Here is a 23,888-nt window from a genome sequence, read left to right as displayed (position 1 = left end):
AGCTTTTCATAGCTTGCACGACTTGTAAGTTTCACATCTACCAGAAAATAACAGTGATGATTAATTGTGAACTGCTTATAATAATAAATATATTCGATTAGTCGATATAAAAATCGATAGTATCCAGCTGTTTGATTGGCACTTCACGTGTTTTTAAATTTTACCTAAAAAAATTAAATATTTAAAAGATATGGAGTGTGTAAGCGGGGAAATACCAGCTGAAATAGTGGATAAACCTACAGAGGTCAAGGAAATCAAGGAAGACATAACAGAAACTTCACCTGACAAAGTCAAGGAGGAAACTGAAAAAGCCGGCGAAGAGTTCGCATATTTGGAGCGCAATGAGTTTACCTCGGAAATATACAAGATAGAAGTGAAAAACCTGGGTTATTTCGGTATTGGGGTAGGTAACTTGATGCCTTGCCTAAATCCATTAAAAATTTCAATTATACCCTTTTCCAGGAGTTCAAGAAGCTCTTGAGGATTACCCTCAAATTGGACGTGACCAAAATAAAATCGCCGACGCGCAAAGAGTTTGCCTTCGTTTGTTTTCGCACTCAGGAGGATCAGCAGCGGGCCCTGGAGACCCTGCATGGCTACAAATGGAAGGGAAAAGTACTGAAGGCCCAGGCCGCCAAAGCCTCCGCCGATCCGCTCCAGAAAAAACGAGCTGCCGAGGATCAGGAGTCGGAGAGGAAGCCCAAAAAGCAGCGTACGGCTGTAGAAGCCACCTGTCCCCTGTCGCACATTCCCTATGACCAGCAACTCCAGCAGAAATCCGAGGAAATGTCCGCACTTCTGGCCAAATACACTCAGGAACTCAGGCGCCTTAATCATCGGGCCAAACCGCATCTGGATAAATTCAAATTCGAAGGCGTACTGCCGTCACCCACTGTAAATGGCTATAGAAACAAGAACGAGTTTACTGTGGGCAAGAATGCCGCTGGAGAAGTGGTCGTGGGCTTCCGATTGGGCTGCTATGCCGATGGATCCGTGGAGGTGGCCGAAGTCCAGGATTTGCCACACCTGCCAGAGCAGGCCAAATGGGCGGCTCGCAGTTTCCAAGAACTCGTGAGGAAGTCCAAGTTTCTGCCCTTCAATCCAGACGGAAATGTGGGTCACTTTCGGCAACTGATGGTGCGCTGTTCCAGTGCCACAGGTGAACTCATGCTGGTGCCGGGTATTTACTCATCGAATTTAAGCCAAGACGAGCAAACGTACTCAAACAAGAACTCAAATCATTTTACGACGAGGTTGAAAAGGATGCAGCCTACAAATGCACATCTCTCTATTACCAAGATGTCAAACATCGCGAGGCAGGCCAGATGATCAATCCGGTGGAGCACATCTCGGGCAGCACACACATCACCGACACCATTCAGGGCCTCCAGTTTCGCATTAGCCCCCTGGCCTTTTTCCAAATCAACACGGGCGGAGCTAATGTATTGTATCAGAAGGCCATTGACTTGGTTGCTCCCACGAAGGACACCACCATGCTGGATATCTGCTGTGGCACTGGAACCATTACCCTCGCCTTCGCCAAGCATTGTAAAAAGGTAATGGGCGTGGAAATCGTACCCGATGCCATTAAGGATGCTGAGTTCAATGCGCAGGCCAATGACATCAAGAACTGCAAGTTCTTCACCGGAAATGCAGATGATTTCATCAAGAGCATGGTGCGTGAAGCACTCTACGAACAGGAACCGGGAAAACCAATGGATCTTATTGCAGTCGTGGACCCACCTAGAGCTGGATTGCGTAAGTTCAAGAAATATCTTAATCAAAAGTTTGGGGGCTCAGAATATATCAAAAATGTATCCATTATGATGGATAGCAACAATTATAATTGACTACTCATTAACCTTTATCAAACAAATGTTATTTAAATACGTTGGAATTATCATGATAACTGTCCATAAAATAGGAATAAAAACTCAATTTGACTGTTTTCATAAAGTAAACAAATGATCACCAATAATACAATTCAAGTAAAGCAGCTGGTGTTGTTTTAAAGCGATTAAAAGGTAAAAACACTGGAAATAAAGATCTGCTTACTTAAAAAATAAGTGTGTGGGTATAAATATATACTTTATTGTTGGCAACTAATTACCCATCATTAAACTAAAAACATTTAAACACATTAAAATCATTAAGAAGTACGGTCTATATGAATGAAAATACAAATTATGTTTAACTTTTTAATTCTGTGGACTAAATTGATTGATTGGTGATTATCATATAATAACTAACAAGTCTTCACTAACCGTCATTAAACTAAAAGTACACATAAATTATTTAGATAACTATATATAAAGAAATATCTCAATTACTAATAGTTGTAGAACAGATTTTGTTATTTTCAAGCGATAAAGAGTTGTTAAACTCTGTGAGCTAGGAGTATAGATCTGATTAAATTAGATTTTCACCATGCGAATGTTACTTAATCAATTAACTGAACTTAATGCTTAATTAGTCATTATTAAACCCAATACCAATTTAATTATTAATATAACTTTGTATTCACCTCCCTGATTACAGATCACCGCTCGATAGCCGCAATCCGTTCGGCTGATGCCATCAATCGTCTGGTGTACGTCTCCTGCAATCCGCACAGTGCCAAGCGGAACTTCATTGAGCTGGCCCGGCCGGAGAGTAAGCAATACAAGGGGGAACCGTTCTATCCGAAGTCCGCGGTGGCCGTTGACATGTTTCCCCACACCACGCACACCGAGCTGGTCATTCTGTTCGAGCGTGAGCCCAAGACAAAGGTGGCTGCCGATGATGTTGGTGATGAGAAGACGCCGCCAGAGCAAGACGCTGCCGAGTCAAAGTCTGAGGCAACCGCAGAAGCTGCAAGCGAGGAGAACCCCGCATCCGCAACGTGACGTGTCTGTTGCTTCGGGTACAGTTTGCTATTCGCTGCAATCTCTTGCACATTTCTACAATCTGTGAATCTTTCAGGTCAACCGCGATTCGCTCAGACGGCAAACACCACCCAGATGCCTCATTACCCCTTATCTACAGCAAACCTATAGCACAGCGAAGCTGGCATCTATCATTGTCTCTCTTTGTGGCGGCTGCTGCTACGACTTTTATTGTTTTAAATTGATTTAATTGTATTTACGCTGTGCGACGGGGAGGAAGCGGCAAACGTGACAAAAGCGACTTCCTATTTAGTAGAGGACTCTAAGTTGGAAGCCCCGTTAAGCTCGACACCATCAGTTTTATTCCGGCCTCTGGAGGCGCGTGTGTGTGTGATAAGAATCGCCGATCGGTGGAGGTTTTGTGATCTTAAAGGTGTAGCAAGCGCTTTCAAGTCCAACGGCCCCTTCAAGGGCAAATCGGTGAACAACGACCCTGACAACGATCATTGATCATGTCCGACCAGGTACGAGCTTCACAGCCTAAACATTATGTTCTATTGTTTAAAAGTAGAAAAGTTGCTTAAGAATAACGTTGGTATTGACGTATCAACTGGTTTATATTAAATGATTGAAAACTAAGTTCATACAAATGATGCTGAATTTTTATATAATAGTTGTAGTTTACTTTCTTAAAATTAGTAAACAACTATCATATATTTTTAAAAGTGGAACTTGTTTCATTGGCAATTGAGTACTTGAATATCTTACTAAAGAAGTATATTTTTCATTAATGAAATGTAATCCTGTAAGTTGATCAATGTAATAGGTATACTGGTGCTGTTCGTTCAGTTATTTCTTAATTAAATCTGTTTACCCAAGTTTATCTAAGGGTAAACATTTGCTTTTGCCTATTTTGCTTTTCCGATTACATGTTCTTAACAAGAAAAGTTCGAGTGATGTAAACAACACACAGCTGTAGGCGTAAACAAAAATCTCATAAAATATCACAAAATTATTATTGTTTTGTACAAGAGAACAACAAGCAAACGTGACTAAAAACAGGTTGAAGAACAAGAGAGAAAAACAAATCGAGAATATTAATGCGACTTGACTTCCTAGAAGGGGGGCGTGTCTATAGCATATCTACATATACTAAGAAGCAAAAAAAAGCTTTCGTAAACATTAAATAAATGAGAATAACAAATGAATTGGACTTTGGAACCCATGGGTCGATTTGTCTACACAGGAAAATGATTATAGAAATAATAAAAAGTCAAATTTGTAGCATGTGCAGTCAATAAGAAAGCAATGCGTGCCTCAAATATTATAAATTAAAACAATGATGAAATGAGGGGACATTTAAACAAAGAAAAACACAAGCGAATGACAATTTGCTTATATATTTATACTTTCTTGTAAGGCACCAAAAAAGCGCCTAGCAACATCAAAAAATTATGCGATTACGATCGAAATGGGCCACTCAAGACCTTGACCGGAGAGCTTTGTTTTCGAAGCCAAAAAGCTTAAATAGTTCTTGTCTTATCAAACGTCGAAATAAAATGTTGTGCGGTGTAAACAAACAACAAGGAAAACAACATATCCACAACCGACGGAAACCGGTTCCCCCATAGAGCAACATATACATAGTCGTACTACCAAAGAGAGCTTTTCAGCGGATTCCATTGAGCATCGGTGGACGAGAATTCGTGACAAGGGGCCCGGCACCGACTACGCCCCACAAAAACACACAGAAAACCATTTCACGTGCGAATTACCATCGCTGCCGACAGCTGCACACGACCAACACGTTTTCGCGGCGGAGCAAATGAGCCTCGTGGCACAGTGGGTAGCATATACATATACTATAGTGTATAAGGGGATGGTTGGTCTCCAATGAGTTGCTCTTGTTGTCATCTCCGCTCAGGCTGTGAGCTTTTGGATTGCGTGTTTTTCGCTCAGCCACACAAAACTATAGCGCGTTTTATGAGGAGTTTTAGTGGGATACCCTTTAAAAGAGGGTATATATGAAGACTAACCTTGTGTAACTTGGGATTTATTTGGGCTTGAGATGTGAAATTTGGTATTCAGCTTGCTTTTACTATTATAAACATAAGCACATACAACTATTCAATTTCTTAAGAAATTATTCTCTTTCTTTTAATTTTAATCATTTGGAAAACCATTTTCCTTGACTTCTCTTTCAATAGGCAACATTGATTGGCAAAGTGAATTTTACCATTTTTATGGGAATTTGTTATTTATACTAAAACCTTGTCTACAATTCATTTAATAAAAAGCAATTTTTGGTGAAATTTGTTCTAAAAATTTCTGGGTATATCTTATTATTTAATATGCCGCAAATAACTATAAATACTTCCCTATCAAAGATCCAAAAGAAAATTATAATTGCAATACCTGGCTTTACCGGTTTATTTAATGGATTCATTATTTCCACCTAATTAGACTTACTTATAAACAGTTAGGCGCTGTAAATTGTTTGATTCAGACCTTTGTATTTGATTATTATTTTTTGCTGATTAATCGTCAAATTGCTTTGCTTTCCTGTCCTGATTCTGGTCGATCAAGGGGCATTGCTAATTCGATTAATCTTTGTGTTTTCTGCACTATCTTGTGAGTTTCTCTGTGTTTTCTGTTTCGACGTTGCTGCCCGTCGGTAGAGGCCAACAACATTTCGAAAAAGCCCATGCCGCAACTGTACCGCCGGGCTGAAAACCAAAACAAATCGACAACGACGTCGGATACTACGAATACGAAAGCGAATATGACTACGTCTCTCACACAAAGAAAACCGGGCAGTGGCAGTGGCGCAAAAGCTTCGCCACACTCATTTTCGATAAAAAGAAATCGTTTAAATTGCGCGCACAACAAAAGCGCCTTAAACAGTTGCGACTGCAACGTCGAATTGTGACGACGGACCGTCCACAGCGTCCTAGTTCCCCACCAAAGGATACATACAAAATATAATTCAAAACTCAAGCAAATAAATAATCAAGCAAGCAAACAAACAAACAAACAAACAAACCTTAACCAAAAACCAAGTACAAAATGCTGGCCTAGCTGGAGAAACTTAAACATTGCGCATACGCCGCATAGTGCAAGCAATTAACTGTGATACAAGTTGAATTTTCTTGATATTCGTTGGTCCTCGCACCAAAGCAACCTACAACTACCTAACTTATTAGTGCTATTCCCCCAACCGAAGAGGTCTAAAACAGAGGCAAAATGTCGGTGCCAATGCTGCTTACCCCCTTGGAGCCCCAAAGTCCGGATGATCACATGCAAAATGTAATTACCCCAATCCCCTAATCCTATATAGTAAAAGCGGTGCCGGAAATGGATATGTCTGTTGCCCATTTTTCCGACTGTATTTACACGTGTCTGAGCTTTGACTTTTTCGGGGTGTCTGAAGGTCGGTGCTGTTGTCATCGGACATTTGCATGTCTTTTGCGCATTTTTGTTTATGCAATTTTCAGGGGTACAAGGAAATCGACTATAGAAAGGTAGACGGGCAAGCACCTGGGTGGGTTAACAATTGGCAAGTTGGGAAAAATTCAACTAGCCTAGGAACATCCAATTTGAGGGAGGGGTATGCATAAAATAGGTTTACCTACGCCATCATATTATTTTTATTAAATCAAGTCCATTTATCGCTAGTATTTTATATTAATGATGTCATTACCCAGAAAAGTAATCAAAAGTTTCAAGTAAACAGCCCACTCATATTTGTTTTTATTGTTGTGTAAGCTCTACAAACTGAATGCCACATGTTGCAAAAGGTTTCTGTCTCACGTGACTCAACCACTCGGTTTTTAACCTTTTTTTTTTTTGTAAGGTTAAGCTTTTGAGAGAAAACCTCCGCTCAAGTGGCTCATGTTCGATTAGATTCTGGCATATTAATTGTTCAAGTGGCTGCCATAAACTGTCGGGCTAATATATGATTACCCATATTACACTGACTGATAACAAGTTCAGCTGAAATTGTAGCCACGAAACAAGCTTTTGCCCCTCTACTATAAATAAATATAAAACGCACGCGAAGAGTTGAGTGGAGGTAAAAACGCCCCAAAACATGCGAAAGCTTTTCGAGTCTGAAATTTCCCAAAACAAAAAACATATGGCAGAATGTGCGAAGAGCGAGAAAAAAGAGCGCCTGCGTTGAAAACACGTGAAAAAGTGTTTAGAAATCGAGGCAAAGCTCGAATATCAATCGGAAATTAGCATTGAGTTGAGAAATCAAAAGTAAAAAAAAAACAACATATTTCTTGAATATTAAAATCGAGAGCTTTTCGATGTTTTGAGGTGTTACTGGGGGACTCGTCCCCCGCAAAAAAATCACAAGGCTATGCTAATTGTGCCAAGAACGTGAAATCGCTAGCAAAACGCGCGAAAAACGCACCGGCTGACGCAAGTTGGGCAAAAATAAAAAAATGCGGAAAACTATGTACCCATCAGCGAACTATAATAAAGGCCAAATAGCAGAGAGATTTGAAAATTTCATCAGAACACGCGATTTTTGCCGCCTCCGTTGCTCCGTTGAAATTTTGCCAAGGCAGCAGAGCAAAGCTATATGCCTATAGAAAGATCTGAACAGTCGGTCCGTTTGCTGATTATAGGTACATCTAGGCAGCTCCGAAAACAAATTCTATACAAGTTAATCGGGTTTTCGGTTAATTTATGGGTCCGCTCCACTTACATAAACTGTGCCCATTCCGATTGCGTTTAGCACCCAGTTGTCAGGGGCTTGTCGGCAGGTGTAGGCCAATCGCCAGTGGTTGCATCACCGATCCTCTATCGCGGCAGCAGGCCCAGAAACCGCAGTCGCGGCTAAAACCGCGTCAATTGCTCTTGCTTCCGTGCGGATTACGCGCGTTTCGCTTAAAGGTAAACCGCTTAGCATCGATCGACTTGCAACGCGTGCTTCTATTTGGGTGTCATGTTAAAACATTGTAAATATTTACACGTCTTAGTTCTGAAATTTAACATTAATATACAAATGTCACCTATGCATAGTGCGATTTTTGTTTAATGTTTTTTCATGTGTCACAAATATTTGTTCAATGATGTCAAACTGACAATTATTTCAAAATAGTAATTGGTTTTCTTCAACTACTATAATTTAAGTTTTGCCACAATTGATTGACAAGCATTTAAACTTACAGAAATCATTGAGATGTTTACATGAACTTTGTGCCACTTTTTGTTGAAATATAGACTAACTTTTTAAAATTTATGGACAACAAGTATAAACTTATAGAAGCCATTTAAATATTTATATAGACTTTGTGCCCCTTATAATTTACTAACAATTTTCAAATTTATTTACAATATTGTGATGCTAAACTTTTTGTTAATAAATATTTTTACAATCATTTACATACAATGTGTAAACAACAATTATATTGTATTTAAGTAGTAATTCATTTTCTCAAACTTGATTAACGAGTGTTCTTAACTCACAAAAGCCATTAAAATGTTTACACAAGAACTTATTGACTTTGCGTAACATTTTGTATTTAAATCAAAAGGGAAATATAATTAACTAACATTTCAAATTTATTGGCCATAGAGTGTATATTAAGACGTACGTTTTTCTAGGCAGTTGTTGATTGATGTACTTTTCGGGGGGTTATCTTTGTGACAACAAATGGTTACGCAAATAGAATTTTGACTAAAGGCAGGCTTGGCAAAAAAACACAAAATAAATCAAATTGCTGGACGTCAGATCAGAAGGCAGGCAAAAGGAAGGAATATATTGTTTTTTTAATAGCCGATCTGTTGATAATCGAGGGGCTGATCTTTAGTCGAGACCCAGTACAACACGTGATCTTGTTTGCGCCTCTGAAAGTCACGAGCGGTTCGGGTGCGACTAAAGACGCGTGCTTATCGCGCGAACATGTTTTCGATTCTAATTTGAGAAATCTGAGATTGCCAGGGGGGCTGAGGGGCTGGGTAGCTAATAAACCAGACAGTCGACGCCCCGCCTAGAGAAACTTTATCAGGGAGAAACGGAATCCGCAAGGGGTCATCGACTAATCGCGCGCTCGAACAGCCGAACAGCATGAAACGGCATGAAAAGTAGTAGCTTATTTAAGCGCGGCTTTCAGTCGACGGCCGTTCCCCAACCAATCCGTATTCCATCAGCCATGTCTCGGACTGTACTAATTGTGGCCGTTGCCTTGTCCTTGCAGTGTGCCGCCCTGGTGGATGGGTCCTCGATCAACTATGGAACCGGAAACGAGCTGGAGCCGTCGGAGTCCAGGACCGCCTGTAAGCCCACGCTGCGGGAGTTCAATGTGCGCCTGGAGGCTCCGCTGGCCGCCGACGAGCGACTGGGACTCACCGGCGATGTGAAGGCCCTCGGCGAGTGGCAGTTGTCGCGCAGCGTGGCCCTCGAGTCGCTGGACGAGCTCAACTGGCAGGCCACGGTGCCCATGCAGTCGTGTCGCCAGCTGGAGTACCGCTTCTTCGTCTACGTGGAGGATCTGTCCGGCTACAAGCAGATACGCCGCTGGGAGACCCACTTCAAGCCCCGGACCCTGGGACCCTGCATGGAGCTGCAGTGCAGCCAGTTGGACGTCTTTGGCATCACCTCTGACAACTCCGACCTGAAGCCGCAGGTGCATCGCGGCTGGCTCAACCATGAGGTTATACTGCAGCTCAAGTTCAACGGGGAGAAGATGTTCCAGGTGCACGACATCGAGACCTTCGATCCGCAGCATGTCCAGCTGAAGATCGTGCCCGTGGAGCAGACCGCCGGCCTGCATGTGGAGTACACCAAGCAGGAGTATGGCCGCAGCCAGCTGGAGCAGCAGCCCACCTTCGGAGTGCCGTACACGAAGAACGACATTGTGATCTTCCACATCACGCTGCCGCTGGAGAAGATGATGCATCAGCACTTCCGCCTGGAGTGCTACAGCATGTCCAACGAGCTGCTGGGCAGCGCCACTCTGGTCAGCTCGGATTTGAGCGGCAGCGAGGGACTGCTGCACCTGCCCATCAAGTCGGCCAGGGATGCGGATGAGACGCTGGCCAGGCTGCGGCTGCCGTATGTCACAGTGCAGCCGTATCGCTACTCGCCGCTGGACTTCAAGAACACCTTTGCCCACTACTGGCCCAAGAGCTGGCCCAATCTGGATGTGGGTCACCGCGGCAATGGCAAGAGCTACATTGCCAATGCTCCGGCGGAGCGGGAGAACACCATCGCCTCGTTCCTGAGCGCCCACGAGCACCATGCCGACATGATCGAGTTGGATGTCCACTTGACGGCGGATGGTGTGCCCGTGATCTATCACGACTTTGGCCTGCGCACTGCGCCGCCGGGCAAGCAGATCAGCAGGCCGGATCAGCTGGAGTATGTGCTCATCAAGGACATTAACTACGGGCTGCTGAAGCGACTGCGCATATTCTCCGTGATTGCCGGCCAGGTGGTGGAGTATCCCTCGCACAATGCGGAGTCGCGGAGCGAGCACCGCATATTCCCCACACTGGTGGAGGTGCTGGAGCAGCTGCCCAAGTCGCTGGGCATCGATGTGGAGATCAAGTGGCCGCAGCGCCGCCAGGGCGGTGGATCCGAGGCGGAGCAGACCATCGACAAGAACTACTTTGCCGACAAGGTGCTGCACCAGGTGATCGAGAAGGGCTGCGGCCGACCCATCATCTTCTCCAGCTTCGATGCGGACATGTGCACCATGCTGCGCTTCAAGCAGAACATCTTCCCGGTGATGTTCCTCACGCAGGGCGAGACCAAGAAGTGGCAACCGTTCCAGGATCTGCGCACGCGCAACTTCATGGCGGCCGTGAACAACGCGCAGGCCTTCGAGTTGGCCGGCACAGCGCCACATGCCGAGGATTTCCTCGGCGAGAATGCCCCCGAAATGCTGCAAAAGGCCAAGGACCTCGGCCAGATAGCCGTGATCTGGGGCGACGATTGCAACTCCAAGGAGCGAGTGCAGTACTTCACCCGCATCGGGGCCACGGCCACCTGCTACGATCGCAGTGATCTCTTCATGCCGCCCGGCAAACAGGAAGCCTTCTTCAAGTCACCCGCACTGATGGCCGAGTTCGCAGCCCAGTGCCGGATCTAATCGAAATGGGGTCACTCAACGGGCGGGTATATCTAAGCAATGTTTAAACATTAGGCTTTTAAATTTAGCTGGTATATTTATTTAGACACCAACTGGGAAAGAGAAATGTGGGAGACGCTTTAAGTGTGGTTGGGTAATTTGCAGTTTCTCGTTGCCCAACGGAAACAAACGAAAAAAAAAATCATCTCTAAACACGTTAAGCCGTCATTTGGCATAATTACTATGCACATGCAAAAAAGGAATTCCCCCAAATTTTAATAGCACCACAAAAGACAATATGAAGAAAGCGAGGCGCAGAGCCGAAAATTACAAAGGCACACATATGTACACCTATGAACACTACCTGCTAAAACTCGATCTATACCTCTATGCAAAACATGCAAACAAAAAATAATCAGAATTTGCTAACTAGCTTTTGTTAATTAACTACAGAATAACCTAAAATCTAAAGGCAAACATATTATATATAAAATGTGTTGATTGGTGTTTTTGTGAATTGTGCAAAAAACTATTTTATATAAATTAGAGAAATATTTTATATAAATGTTGTAATATTAATTTGATTTGTATAACTTTAAATGATTTATTTACGATTGTTTTGTTGATATATTTTTTTTTAGTTCATGAAATGTGTATATTTTTTAATATTTAAAAAAAGTAGATGAATATCACTTGAAAAAAAGTATATATAACTAAGTCGCTTACACCTTTCCAACTCCTAGAAAAAATTAAAAAGCAATGAGATACTTTTATCAATATTAAACAACAGTTTAACGACAAACACAAATCAAAAACCAAAGGTTATTGATAAAGTCGAGTGTAAATAAAATTACAAAAAATATTTTCATAACAACTCAAGCGAACGACGTGTTTTACTCAGATCTCCCAGACAAATGAAAAAAAGAATTTCGCTGCCAAAGTCGAATGTAAAAATTCGATCCGCTTACATTTGATGGCCCCGTGACGAATGTAAAAGCAGCCATGAAAATGCCGAGCCCCAAAAACACGGCCCATAAACGGAAAACGGAGAGTGGGCCATAAAAAGGTTTGGCTCTGGAAGTCAGGCCTAAAGACCGTTCGACTTTTTGGTTTATGGTCAATTAGAGAGCGCCTCATTTGCATTTTGGTCTTGACATGGCCAAATGCGAATGTCTCTTTGCTGTGGGCCTGGTTACATTGCTCTTAACCACCTCCCTCGACGCCATTCCAACTTGGAGATGTTTGTACAATGAATTCCCAGTGGACGTGCAGAAGGTGATGATCTTGACTTTCGATAAGCAATAGGTCGCTAATAACTTACAACTTGACTTGGCTTTTGTAGATCAAGGGCGGCTGGTATGTTTATGGGACCAATCCGGGCAGAATAAAAGCCTGCTTCTTTGAAGATCGTAAGTAAATTAATCAAAAATAATTTTTGTACATTTATTATTTAGAGATTTAATTCAGTAGTTTATGTTTACTGACCAATACACATTCACTACATTTTTGTATTATTTTTAATTTTTATTTTATACTAGAATCTTAATAAAATCTATGAAATGATATTGAAAGTAATATTTAGTGTGGCATGCAATTGGTTCTACAAATTATTTAATTAAAATTAGTTTTAAAGAAATCCATTGTTTTTCCCTGTTTTGAATTATTATGCGTTTCTTAACCTTCCTAAATTAAATCAGATTTATTTATTTATTTAGGTTTTGCCAACGGGTTTTTTAAAAAAATCCTTATCCGGCTAGTCTTACACCTAATTAATATAGTTAAATTGTTAACATTTATATTGTCTTCATTAACAAATTGTTCATTTGTTATTCTGTTATTAGTGGATCTCTATTGGACAAGGATCACCAACACGGACTATGATAATTATGCGGTGGAACTTCACTGTTCCTTGCCCTGGATGCGTCACCAGTTGGCCATCTACACCCGGCAGCCCATTCCCACCGAGGAAACTCTCGCCGAGATATCTTCGTACCTCAAGACGGTTGATCTGTCACTGAAAAACTTCACCTTAAGCCGGCAGAGAAAGGACTGTCGGTCGAGGAAGCCTCCGATAATGCAGCGCTGGCACTTGTCCAGGTACCTGGTCATGGACTATAATCCGGTTTATGTCAAGCCCTTGGTGGAGAACGAAAACATCTGAGCCAGTCATTGTATCATCGCATCTCTCCTCTCAAGCTGGCAACTTTCTTTGGCCAGAAATTTACATACGCCAAATTTGGTACAAATATGCGAATATCTTAAAACAAAGAACGAACTTTTTTTTAAGAAAACCGAAGGGAAGATACTCTGTGTGCAATAAAGAAGATTACATTTATTGTACATAAGGTATAACTTAATTTAAATGTGATCTATAAATAATTTATACAGTGAAAGGTTGCCCTCCGTCACCAATTAAAATTCCTCATAGTCACGATAGTATCTTTATTATGTTTTAATTGGCCCGCAGTTTTATCTGCTCACGCTGTCATCGCTGGTGACCAATGATCGCAAAACCTCACCTATCAACTCAATTAGTGAGCCGCTGACTTATTAGTCAGAGTTTCTTCTTCGATGGCAGCTTATTCGATTCAGATTCCGAGTCCAATTTTGGACGGAAACAAAACCATGGTGAGCTTTAAGAAATTCTTTCATTCAGTTGTTTGTCATCGTCGGGTCAAGTTGCCTCCGCGCATCAAAACCGCGTTCGTTTTCGTTTTCGATTGGGTTTCGGTTTTGGTTTCTCAGACCTTAAGTCTATCCATATTTCGAATTATATTGGCCGAAAGAGAAAACTCGTTTCGGTGGCGCAAAGATGGTGATGTTGCTGTGTGGAATGAGGAAAAATGTATCGATCTCGCGGCGTGTTGAATGTGTTAAAGTCAATTAGCATACTGCCGCTGCTGTTGCAGCTTCTGCCGTTTCTGCCATTGTGCGGAGCCTTTGTGAATGAGTCGTCGTTGTCGTCTGTTTTCGGGCCCGAGAAGCTGCAGGCCTTCAAGATCTTCGACGATGAGCAACCCAGCCAGATCTCGGGTCGCAGTTTCATCTGCGTGCCGCTTTTTCGGGTGTTTAGCCTGGAGCTAGGGCCCAATGTTCGACTATCCGCCGATGAATATGTGGCTGTGAGTGGTGATCATCCGGCCCTGGGTTTTTGGCAACTGGATAAGGCACTGCCGCTCAAGGAACAGGACAAATCCCGATCGAAATGGTATCTCAGGGTGTGGATTTGCGCCAGTCAACGATTCTACTACCGCTATGTGATCTACTCGAAGAACGGGAAAGGCAAGCGAATCTTGAGAAGCTGGGAGGGCCAAAGAGTGGCCAGAATGCTGCAGACCTACGAGATCTATCGTTCCCCGGGTCTGGACATTTTCGGGGAGGCCTATCCCAGCTCAGTAGGCGGAGGATTCCATTTGGAACGAGGTTGGCTGCAGTACGAATACGTCATAGAGCTCAAATTCATCTGGCTAAATCACTTTGATATAGCCGAAATAGCAAGCAATGCCAAATACCGCTTGATTTTGACACCACTCAATGTGATAGATGACACTCGAATTGAGGTCTCCAGATATGCCTACAATCAGTCAGCTTTCAGAGCTCAAAACCAAAGGGGAGTGCGTTACAGTCAAGGATCCATAGTCATCTTCCGGATTTATCAACCTTTGGACACCTACAATGCCCTACGCCTGTCTTTGTATCAGGCATCCAGAGATGTTCAATTATCCGTGGGAGAAGTTTACATATTTCCCGAGCAAATCAAGGGAAGTCGTGGCATTTTGCAGCTACCCATCTTTGCCAGCTTACAAAATGTAGCCATTGGTGAGGTAACGCTGCCTTATTTAGTGATTCAGCCCATGCCAAAAGTTGAGGCGGGAAATTTGAGAGCTAGTTTCCATCACTACTGGCCGGATAATTGGCCCACCTTGGATGTGGGCTATCGAGGCCTGGGCGCCAGCTATTTCCAGTCCTCAACCAGTTTTACAGAGAACACCATTGAAAGTTTTCTGGCAGTACAAAAAGCCAAGGGAGATATGGTCCAATTGGATGTGCAGCTTACAAAGGATTATGTTCCCATAATATGGCATGGTTTTGGATTTTATACCTCAGATAGAGATCGATCTATAAGAGATCGGTTTGACCTACGATTCGTGCTGATCAGGGAACTCACCTATGCCGAACTCAAGGCCAGTCGAGTGTTTATCCTTAAGCGTTGGACCCTTCAGGAGTACACCCATCTGAATGTCAAGGATGTGAATCAAAATAACAGAATCTTTCCCAAACTCTCGGAAGTTTACGAGGCTCTACCAAAGACATTGGGACTCCTGGTCGAGATCAAATGGCCACAAATAATGGCATCGGGTGTGCAGGAATCCACACAGAGTCTGAATAAAAACAACTATGTGGATAGGATTTTACAGACCAGCATTTTTCATGGTTGTGGACGTCCTCTAATCTTCGCCAGTTTTGATGCCGATATTTGCACTATGATCAGACTCAAGCAGCATGTGTTTCCTGTGATCCTAATGAGCATTGGCAGGTCCAACATCTGGGATCCTTATATGGATCTTAGGGCCCAAAGTTTCCAGCAGGCCATCAATTTTGCTCAGTCTGCTGAAATTCTGGGCTCAGCTGTTCACGTAGAAAACTTCCAGAGTAAACATCAGTTGGTCAGCTTGGCCTTGGATCTCCAGCAAGTTTTATTTTTGTGGGGAAACGATCTCCAGGACGTCCACCTTCTGGAGCAATTTCGAGCCTTGGATGTAACTGGTCTCATCTACGACCAAATGGATCGAGTGGGTCCCTCCAACTGGAAGCGGTCCGCCTTTTTCCGGGCACCCCAACTTCTGGAGGTTTTTGGAGCTCAGTGCGTGACCAGTGGCAATTCAACAACAATTCCAGGCGTTAAGCCAGCTAAGCCAACCATATGGCCAAAGTTGAGATAGTGCTCAAGTATGAATAAAAACAATTTTAAGTTTTAAAAAAGAGTATGTGTTGAGTTAGGACATAAGAAAAAAAATTAAAATGATGATAGCTAAATTTATAAACATAAGGATTTGTCAGAAAACTTTAAGTACAAGCATAAGCGATCAATTAAGTGGCTAAGTTTAGTTATTAACAGAACGGGATATACAACAGTCAATAAAGAAAAACCAAATGAAGCAATACGCTTTTTTAAATATAATTAGTTGAATATAGTTAGGGAAAAATTTAATTTGAGCCGGGTAAACAATTGTTTTGAGAGTTAAATTTATTCTTTTAAAATGTTTTATTATTTTTAAATTTTATTTCGAAAAAAGATTTTAAATTTTATTATATTTTAATTCTTTGTTTTCCAAAGATTAAACATTTATACTGGACAACAAATGTTTTTTTTTAAAAGCTAAAAGCATTTATTAGTATTTTACTTTGTTTAAATTACCAAATCAATTTAACTATTTAGCTAAACAAATAAAGTCAAATTATTTAGTATATAAGACTTTCTAACTGACTTGTATATATGAGTAAACATTTTATCAGTCTAAGAAATAAAACCAATAAGCGAACATAGGCAATAGTAAATGTTAAACTAAATAAAATTAATAAGCCGCTGCAGCTACACAGTAACCGATCTCATAATAAATAAATTTCTAGAAAATGTAAAATTTTATTAAACTGATTTATTTATACAAGCTTTGCTGACATCGCGCACCAGGTAGTCGTACTCCTCCTCGCACAAAATCTAAGCTCACACACAGGCACACACTCGTATCCGTAACCATCAATCAATCAATCGATCAATCAATCAGTGCGGAAGTGGACCGCTCTATTGAGTGGAGCAGTTGGCATCGGTGTAAAGGTCCATGTAGTCGTCGGAGACACAGGCGCTGCCGATGGGCATCGGTTGGCAGATGCCCTGCACCTTGCTGACCACCTCCACGTGGCAATGGCGATGACCGTGGGCGGCCAGCTTATGGAATCCCCCAGTGGGATGCTTGAGGATGAGCTGTGGCTTGTGGTTTGAGGTGGTGCGATGCTTGACGGGCGGTGTGGGTTCGTCGAAGGTTAGCCAGTCGGGCGGCATTGAGTGTTGGGATCTTGCATTTGCTCCTTCTCCGATCACATCCTTTTCCACCTCCAGGGGCAGATCGACGCCATCTACGCCCTCGTCCAAATCGATGGGAAAGCCGACCTTGGACTTGCCCTCATTTCCCTCGGAGCTTAGCAACTGCTGGGGATTCAGCACCAGGGCGTTGGCTATCAGCAGGGTGGTGGCGCAGTGCAGCAGCAGATGCAGCAGTGGGGCCATGGCCATTCTACCAACCGAGTCCAGCCGGAATTCCGAGTACTTTTTCCTTGCACTGGCCGTGCATGAATGTGGTTATTCCGGCTGGGCAAACGGGCTTTTATAGCAACGCTGGGGGAGCCATAATGGGTGGACAGTCAATGACCCAAACAATTGAAATTGAAAAGAAGCCACTCAAGGAGGAAGCGCAGTCCAGCATCCGGATAAATCCTCACCCATACGCGCACACAATGGGCGTAATTAATTATAGTTGAGTATACGCCACGTAAGCCGCAATGACAAGGACGCCCTGCGGTGCTTCCTCCCTGGGAGCCGAGAAAATTGGAAATCCATTCCTATTCCTATTCCTATTCCCATTCCCATTCCGTTGGCGTTCATTCTCGTCCTCAGTTCGATTTGGGCGACGCCTTCCTTTTGTATTTCCGGCAATTATTTTCAACGATGTGACAATATTGCCGACAGTCGGGATTCGAAGGAGCAGAGGGTTTGGTCTTGTGGTGTGGGACCTTTAACGACTTCATAAGCATCTGATTCAATTGAATTTAAATGCAGTTGACTTGGACCCGCTGTGAAAAAATACACCCACCCAACACACATAGACAAAATCCACGACAACATTTAGCGGAAGTGAAGCTGACGCCATTTTTAAAATGGCGCATACGTGTGCGACGTGTTTATGGCAGATTTTTTGGATAAATGACATGACAGACGGCAGCTGTCTAACAAGGCTAGGCGAGGCGAAAGCCAAGTCAATAACAACAGCTATCTGATATAGAAAATTTCGAGTAAAACGAATTCAGTTCAGCCTGTGATGATTGGGCTATGTGACTTCCCGTGATTTTGCCACGTGACAGCTTAAAGTCTTTAAATCCATTTAAATTGAAATGGCTGAAGTTAAACCAATTGCATAACTTATTAACTCATTGTTAATTAAGGCCAGTGATGATGGCTCTACAAGATGATAATGAGTGCAGTTAGCAGTGCCATTAAATAATTTTCATTTTCAGTATCAATTCAAGTGTCCTTGCAATCATTCTCCTGGCAATTCCCGTCACAGTTCAGATCATCTCTAATGGAAACATTTCTCGGAGGGAAAGGCAAAGAGACTTTGACTTTGGCGGCACGCAGGATGAATAGCTAAGGATAAGCAGCGCCGAGTAGACAATGCCGAGAGGACTCGCTGAATCATTAAATTGTACGCCATCGGGAGGCATTTTTCTCCTGGCAGCAACAAAAAATATGGGCCAAAGTGGCACGTGAAATTAATTTAAAATTCTCTGATTGTGGATGAATGACATTTGTTGTCGACGGCTGCTGCTGCTGCTTAGCTTGTTAGCAATTCAATTCGGTCATTATAGATAAAGCTTTAAGACTGTAAGGCCTAACCCTACCGCGGTCTACCTCAATTTACTAGAGAAGCCAAGCTAATTAAACGCCTTTGCCTTTGTTGCTGCCGATGACGATGCCTTTGCCCAGCTAATTAGAGCAGCTGTCACAGATGAGGCTGCGATGTCAGGGCGATGGCAGCCAAGTCACAGAGGCAGTACAAATAATTCAATTAAATTGCTTACGAACAGAACCGAGGACTCATCAACAACAACAACAGCGGCAGGGAAAAGGGAAAAGGGGAGAAGGCGAGAAGACAAACCGCAGGCAGCCACAGAAGCCGAGGAATTTCCACAAACCGCCGTGTCGAGCCAAAGCCAAAGCCAAAGACGGCTAATGCAAATACCCCTTTTGAAAAATAACCGCAAAGCCAAAATGGAATGTGGAAATTGATATAAAGAGACAAGGGGTTACAGAAAAGCAATGGTAATTCAGGAGAATTCAACAAACCGTTTTCGGATAGTTGCTGCACAAAGGAATACTAATAAATGTTAGAAATAAGTTAAACAAAGGTTTAAAATATATTAAAACTTAAATATAGACAACAAATCAGATTAAAATATTAATATAGAAATAAATAAATCAAATTTAGACGCAGACTTTCAGAGATTTGAAAATCGGATACTTAATATAAAAGTTATAGACTTAAAACTGCCGGATTTTGGTCACTTTCTGCAAAGTTATTTGTCGGATAGCATTTAAGGAGTTAAATCGGAAAATAATAATTCATTGTTTTAAAACAACAAAATTAAATGCAGGTTTTTAAAGAGTTAAGCCATAAGACTTTGAAGGCAATCCACTTGGAAATCGGATGGCGCAAAGAAAAGTTATGGACTTAGAACTGCAGGTTTTTAGTCATTTTCTGCAAAGCCGATTTTTTCGGAAATTTTGAAAGGGGTACCATCATTAAAATTGCAAAAAATCGACCCGAATTTACAAACCAAGTTTTTAACGCAGTTTTTTAGAAAACTAAGCACCAAGACATTTAAGATATACCACTTTGAAATCGGATACTTAATAGAAAAGTTATAGAATTAAAACTGCCGGATTTTGGTCACTTTCTGCAAAGTTATTTGTCGGAATTATTTAAGGAGTTAAATCGAAAAATAATAATTTATACTTTTAAAACAACAAATTTAAATGCAGGTTTTTAGAGGGTTAAGCCATAAGACTTTGAAGACAATCCACTTGGAAATCGGATGGCGCAAAGAAAAGTTATGGACTTAGAACTGCAGGTTTTTAGTCATTTTCTGCAAAGCCGATTTTTTCGGAAATTTTGTAAGGGGTACCATCATTAAAATTGCAAAAAATCGACCCGAATTTACAAACCAAGTTTATTACGCAGTTTTTTAGAAAACTAGGCACCAAGACATTTAAGATATACCACTTTGAAATCGGATACTTAATAGAAAAGTTATAGAATTAAAACTGCCGGATTTTGGTCACTTTCTGCAAAGTTATTTGTCGGATAGCATTTAAGGAGTGAAATCGGAAAATAATAATTCATTGTTTTAAAACAACAAAATTAAATGCAGGTTTTTAGAGAGTTAAGCCATAAGACTTTGAAGACAATCCACTTGGAAATCGGATGGCGCAAAGAAAAGTTATGGACTTAAAACTGCTGGTTCTTAGTCATTTTCTGCAAAGCCGATTTTTTCGGAAATTTTGAAAGGGGTACCATCATTAAAATTGCAAAAAATCGACCCGAATTTACAAACCAAGTTTATTACGCAGTTTTTTAGAAAACTAGGCACCAAGACATTTAAGATATACCACTTTGAAATCGGATACTTAATAGAAAAGTTATAGAATTAAAACTGCCGGATTTTGGTCACTTTCTGCAAAGTTATTTGTCGGATAGCATTTAAGGAGTTAAATCGGAAAATAATAATTCATTGTTTTAAAACAACAAATTTAAATGCAGGTTTTTAGAGGGTTAAGCCATAAGACTTTGAAGACAATCCACTTGGAAATCGGATGGCGCAAAGAAAAGTTATGGACTTAGAACTGCAGGTTTTTAGTCATTTTCTGCAAAGCCGATTTTTTCGGAAATTTTGTAAGGGGTACCATCATTAAAATTGCAAAAAATCGACCCGAATTTACAAACCAAGTTTATTACGCAGTTTTTTAGAAAACTAGGCACCAAGACATTTAAGATATACCACTTTGAAATCGGATACTTAATAGAAAAGTTATAGAATTAAAACTGCCGGATTTTGGTCACTTTCTGCAAAGTTATTTGTCGGATAGCATTTAAGGAGTTAAATCGGAAAATAATAATTCATTGTTTTAAAACAACAAAATTAAATGCAGGTTTTTAGAGAGTTAAGCCATAAGACTTTGAAGACAATCCACTTGGAAATCGGATGGCGCAAAGAAAAGTTATGGACTTAGAACTGCAGGTTTTAAGTCATTTTCTGCAAAGTCGATTTTTTCGGAAATTTTGAAAGGGGTACCATCATTAAAATTGCAAAAAATCGACCCGAATTTACAAACCAAGTTTTTAACGCAGTTTTTTAGAAAACTAAGCACCAAGACATTTAAGATATACCACTGTGAAATCGGATACTTAATAGAAAAGTTATAGAATTAAAACTTCCGGATTTTGGTCACTTTCTGAAAAGTTATTTGTCGGATAGCATTTAAGGAGTTAAATCGTAAAATAATAATTCATTGTTTTAAAACAACAAATTTAAATGTAGGTTTTTAGAGAGTTAAGCCATAAGACTTTAACGACAATCCACTTGGAAATCGGATGGCGGAAAGAAAAGTTATGGACTTAGAACTGCAGGTTTTTAGTCATTTACTGCAAAGTCGATTTTTTCGGAAATTTTGAAAGGAGTCATTAAAATTGCAAAAAATCGAACCAATCTCACAAACCAAGATTTAAACGCAGACTTTCAGGGTCTAAAGCCAAAAGATCTTAAAAGTATACCATTTGAAAATCAGATGTCTTTAAGAAAAGTTATGGACTTAGAACTTTTGGTCCTTTTTTCTGCATTTCCTTTTTCGGAAACTTAGGAAGGGCCGCGCTAGGCCAATAACTTTCAATAAACAAATCAATGTACTTCTCAATTAGCTAGCTCTCTAATATATTCTCTTAAATATTTGACATTGAACAGCGCTACAAATGACCCAAATAAAATTCCAATTGAATTGAAACGCAATAAGCTGAAAAATATTAACATAGTGATAGATTAAATTGCATATGATTTTATTTAAAAGGAAATTGAATAGGAAATTGAATTTGTACAGGGTTTTATTGCGTTAAAAGTTGATTGAAGTCTAATAAAAAGCGAACTCAAAAAAATTTATGTGTAAAATGTATTATGTATGGAAATCTGCAATGCGTTGAAGGGTTGAAAAGTTCATGCAGCAAACCAACCACTTACTTTAAAAAGACAAGCTGATTCGATTTATATGATTAAAGAATAGTCTCGATTATAAATTAATTATTTCATTATAAATAATAAATATGGTTTTTATGGTTCTCTTCATTCATTAAAATTCAAATGTAATTATGGGATTACCGATATGTAATAAGGTACTTGACATTTTTTCCGCTAATCCAATGCTTAATAATACTGTAGGTAATGCCATCAGGTATTGCATAATAAAATGAAACCTGAATGGCTATTGAAATATAATCTAAAGTAATTAATGTAAAAATTGATGGACAAATTAAACCAACGTTATGCTATCTGCAATGACTTATAGATTTTACTAGTCCACCTGGACACTTTTAGTACGTCTAATTTAACCCGTTTTAATGTCTTACTCCACAGAAAGGCCATCTAGTTTACGGCCGGCCCTTAACCAAATCAACGGCCTCTTGACGCTTTTTCTTGGCTACAAAGTGCTAAAAACCGGGTGACAAAATTGGCAGCAGTCAGAAAGCGAGGCAAACTGCAAGCAACCATTTGTTCGCCAGTGACTTAATGCGGCCATATACTTTTTGGTTCTGTCTTTAGACTATAGAAGGTTCCAGCCCCAGGCGTCTGCTCGCTCAATTTAATCCTTGACGCGCCAAAAATGATGGAGCACGGACATCTTTTTGGCGCCGGCAACGTTTTAATTTGCATTAAAACGCGACGCGACTGGAGATGGCAAAACTCGGTCGAGCAACTATTAAACTAAACTTACAACACGGTTGGGTTATAAGTTTTTCGTTCTCGCGCTCCGTGAGCTTGCATACAAATGGGCCTCGAAATCGGCAGTCGCGGCCCCAAGGATTTTCCCTACCCTCCCACAGACTTAAGGCTTTAATAATACCCGTTTTTGGCCACAAGTTCGTGGGAAGGTAAGGTGGTTGAGGAATGGAGGAATGTGGCCAAGGGTCCAACAAGTTGTCGGCTTAGTGTGTGGGCCGTTTTGTCTGCCCAGCGGGAATCATAAATTGTGTGATGGGGCTTAGCCGCCATAAAGTATGGCCGATCGGGTGAATGATTTACGCTTAAGTCGGAAACGTAGAAGGCAAAACTTTAATGCCCAAAATCGTACAATAGAAGTTCCAGAAACTTGCAAAAGGTTTTAATCTGCAACGGCATTGTTCTATACATTACATTTTGAATATTTAAACAGATCCAAAATATTTTGCATTTAATAAACTTAATATATTTTATTTAATAGGTAAGGTATTCGAATTAAAAAATAATTAGGGTACCATATAAAACAACATGAAAAAACAAACAATTATATATATGCTAACTGTAAGTTAGCCGTAATGAATTTTTATTCTGTTACTCTTCTCCATGCAATTTCAGTTGCTTAAATTGTATGTTCAACAACTAACGGAAAAATATATTATGGTTTTCTTGGTGTGCATTTAGTTTCCAAAAGACGAAGGATTATCCTATAACTTTAGCTTGAGAGCGATCATATTGGTTTTTTATGTAGATTGTTTTCTGTTTTTCCAGCAGCGAAGTGCACTTGCAAAAAGCTCTTAATTTGTGCAGGTTTCAGCCAAAAAATAAAAACCCGGAGGCGAAGAGCAGCTGGCAAATTCAACACGCCTCATGCCACATGGCACATGGCACACATGGTGCACGAATGTGCCGGCAACTCTCCCGGTGTCCCAGCCACTTGCGTCCATGCTCGATGCGGATTGCACTGCCACAAGACTATTTAAAAATTAATACGACTGAAATCCACCATTTTCGCGCCAGTTAAGCAACAGGGACAAGGGGTCGGAAGTGGCGGGGAAATGGGAATCGGAAAATTGAAATGAAAAACAGAAGGAGATGCAGTGCAATGTGCCGGGGAGTCCGGCCC

The 23,888-nt window shown here is 41.1% G+C and overlaps 5 protein-coding genes across 7 annotated transcripts; 4 read left to right on the top strand and 1 right to left on the bottom strand.

Annotated features, from left to right (window-relative positions):
* Positions 1-69: 69 nt before the first annotated feature.
* Positions 70-3,101, top strand: LOC128257782 (tRNA (uracil-5-)-methyltransferase homolog A). The gene is given in 5 exon segments (XM_052988978.1): positions 70-403; positions 463-1,216; positions 1,219-1,758; positions 2,539-2,902; positions 2,962-3,101. Coding segments are annotated over 4 exon segments (1,854 nt in total). The 5' UTR covers positions 70-190; the 3' UTR covers positions 2,886-2,902; positions 2,962-3,101.
* A 131-nt stretch (positions 3,102-3,232) lies between these two features.
* On the top strand, positions 3,233-11,221 carry LOC128257780 (glycerophosphocholine phosphodiesterase GPCPD1). 3 transcript variants are annotated; one of them, XM_052988976.1, is made up of 2 exons: positions 3,233-3,388; positions 9,074-11,221. In XM_052988976.1, the coding sequence occupies exons 1-2, from the start codon at positions 3,377-3,379 to the stop codon at positions 10,967-10,969; spliced, it is 1,908 nt and encodes a 635-aa protein (XP_052844936.1). In that variant the 5' UTR covers positions 3,233-3,376; the 3' UTR covers positions 10,970-11,221. The 3 variants fall into 3 exon arrangements, with proteins under 3 accessions (XP_052844936.1, XP_052844935.1, XP_052844933.1); XM_052988975.1 differs by lacking the exon at positions 3,233-3,388 and adding an exon at positions 5,753-6,170; XM_052988973.1 differs by lacking the exon at positions 3,233-3,388 and adding an exon at positions 7,545-7,766.
* Positions 11,222-11,978: 757 nt separating this feature from the next.
* On the top strand, positions 11,979-13,259 carry LOC128257784 (uncharacterized). The gene is made up of 3 exons (XM_052988980.1): positions 11,979-12,223; positions 12,291-12,357; positions 12,790-13,259. The coding sequence occupies exons 1-3, from the start codon at positions 12,104-12,106 to the stop codon at positions 13,107-13,109; spliced, it is 507 nt and encodes a 168-aa protein (XP_052844940.1). The 5' UTR covers positions 11,979-12,103; the 3' UTR covers positions 13,110-13,259.
* Positions 13,260-13,553: 294 nt separating this feature from the next.
* On the top strand, positions 13,554-16,160 carry LOC128257781 (glycerophosphocholine phosphodiesterase GPCPD1). The gene has a single exon (XM_052988977.1). It carries the CDS (start codon positions 13,792-13,794, stop codon positions 15,889-15,891), a length of 2,100 nt encoding a protein of 699 aa, XP_052844937.1. The 5' UTR covers positions 13,554-13,791; the 3' UTR covers positions 15,892-16,160.
* A 412-nt stretch (positions 16,161-16,572) lies between these two features.
* LOC128257315 (uncharacterized) lies at positions 16,573-17,289 on the bottom strand. Its single transcript, XM_052988274.1, has one exon. It carries the CDS (start codon positions 17,238-17,240, stop codon positions 16,752-16,754), a length of 489 nt encoding a protein of 162 aa, XP_052844234.1. The 5' UTR covers positions 17,241-17,289; the 3' UTR covers positions 16,573-16,751.
* Positions 17,290-23,888: the final 6,599 nt, after the last annotated feature.

Source organism: Drosophila gunungcola (assembly GCF_025200985.1).
Source record: "Drosophila gunungcola strain Sukarami chromosome 3L unlocalized genomic scaffold, Dgunungcola_SK_2 000002F, whole genome shotgun sequence".
NCBI lineage: Eukaryota > Metazoa > Arthropoda > Insecta > Diptera > Drosophilidae > Drosophila > Drosophila gunungcola.
Note: the sequence above shows the minus strand (reverse complement) of the source record. Positions and strands in the feature narration are given on the sequence as shown.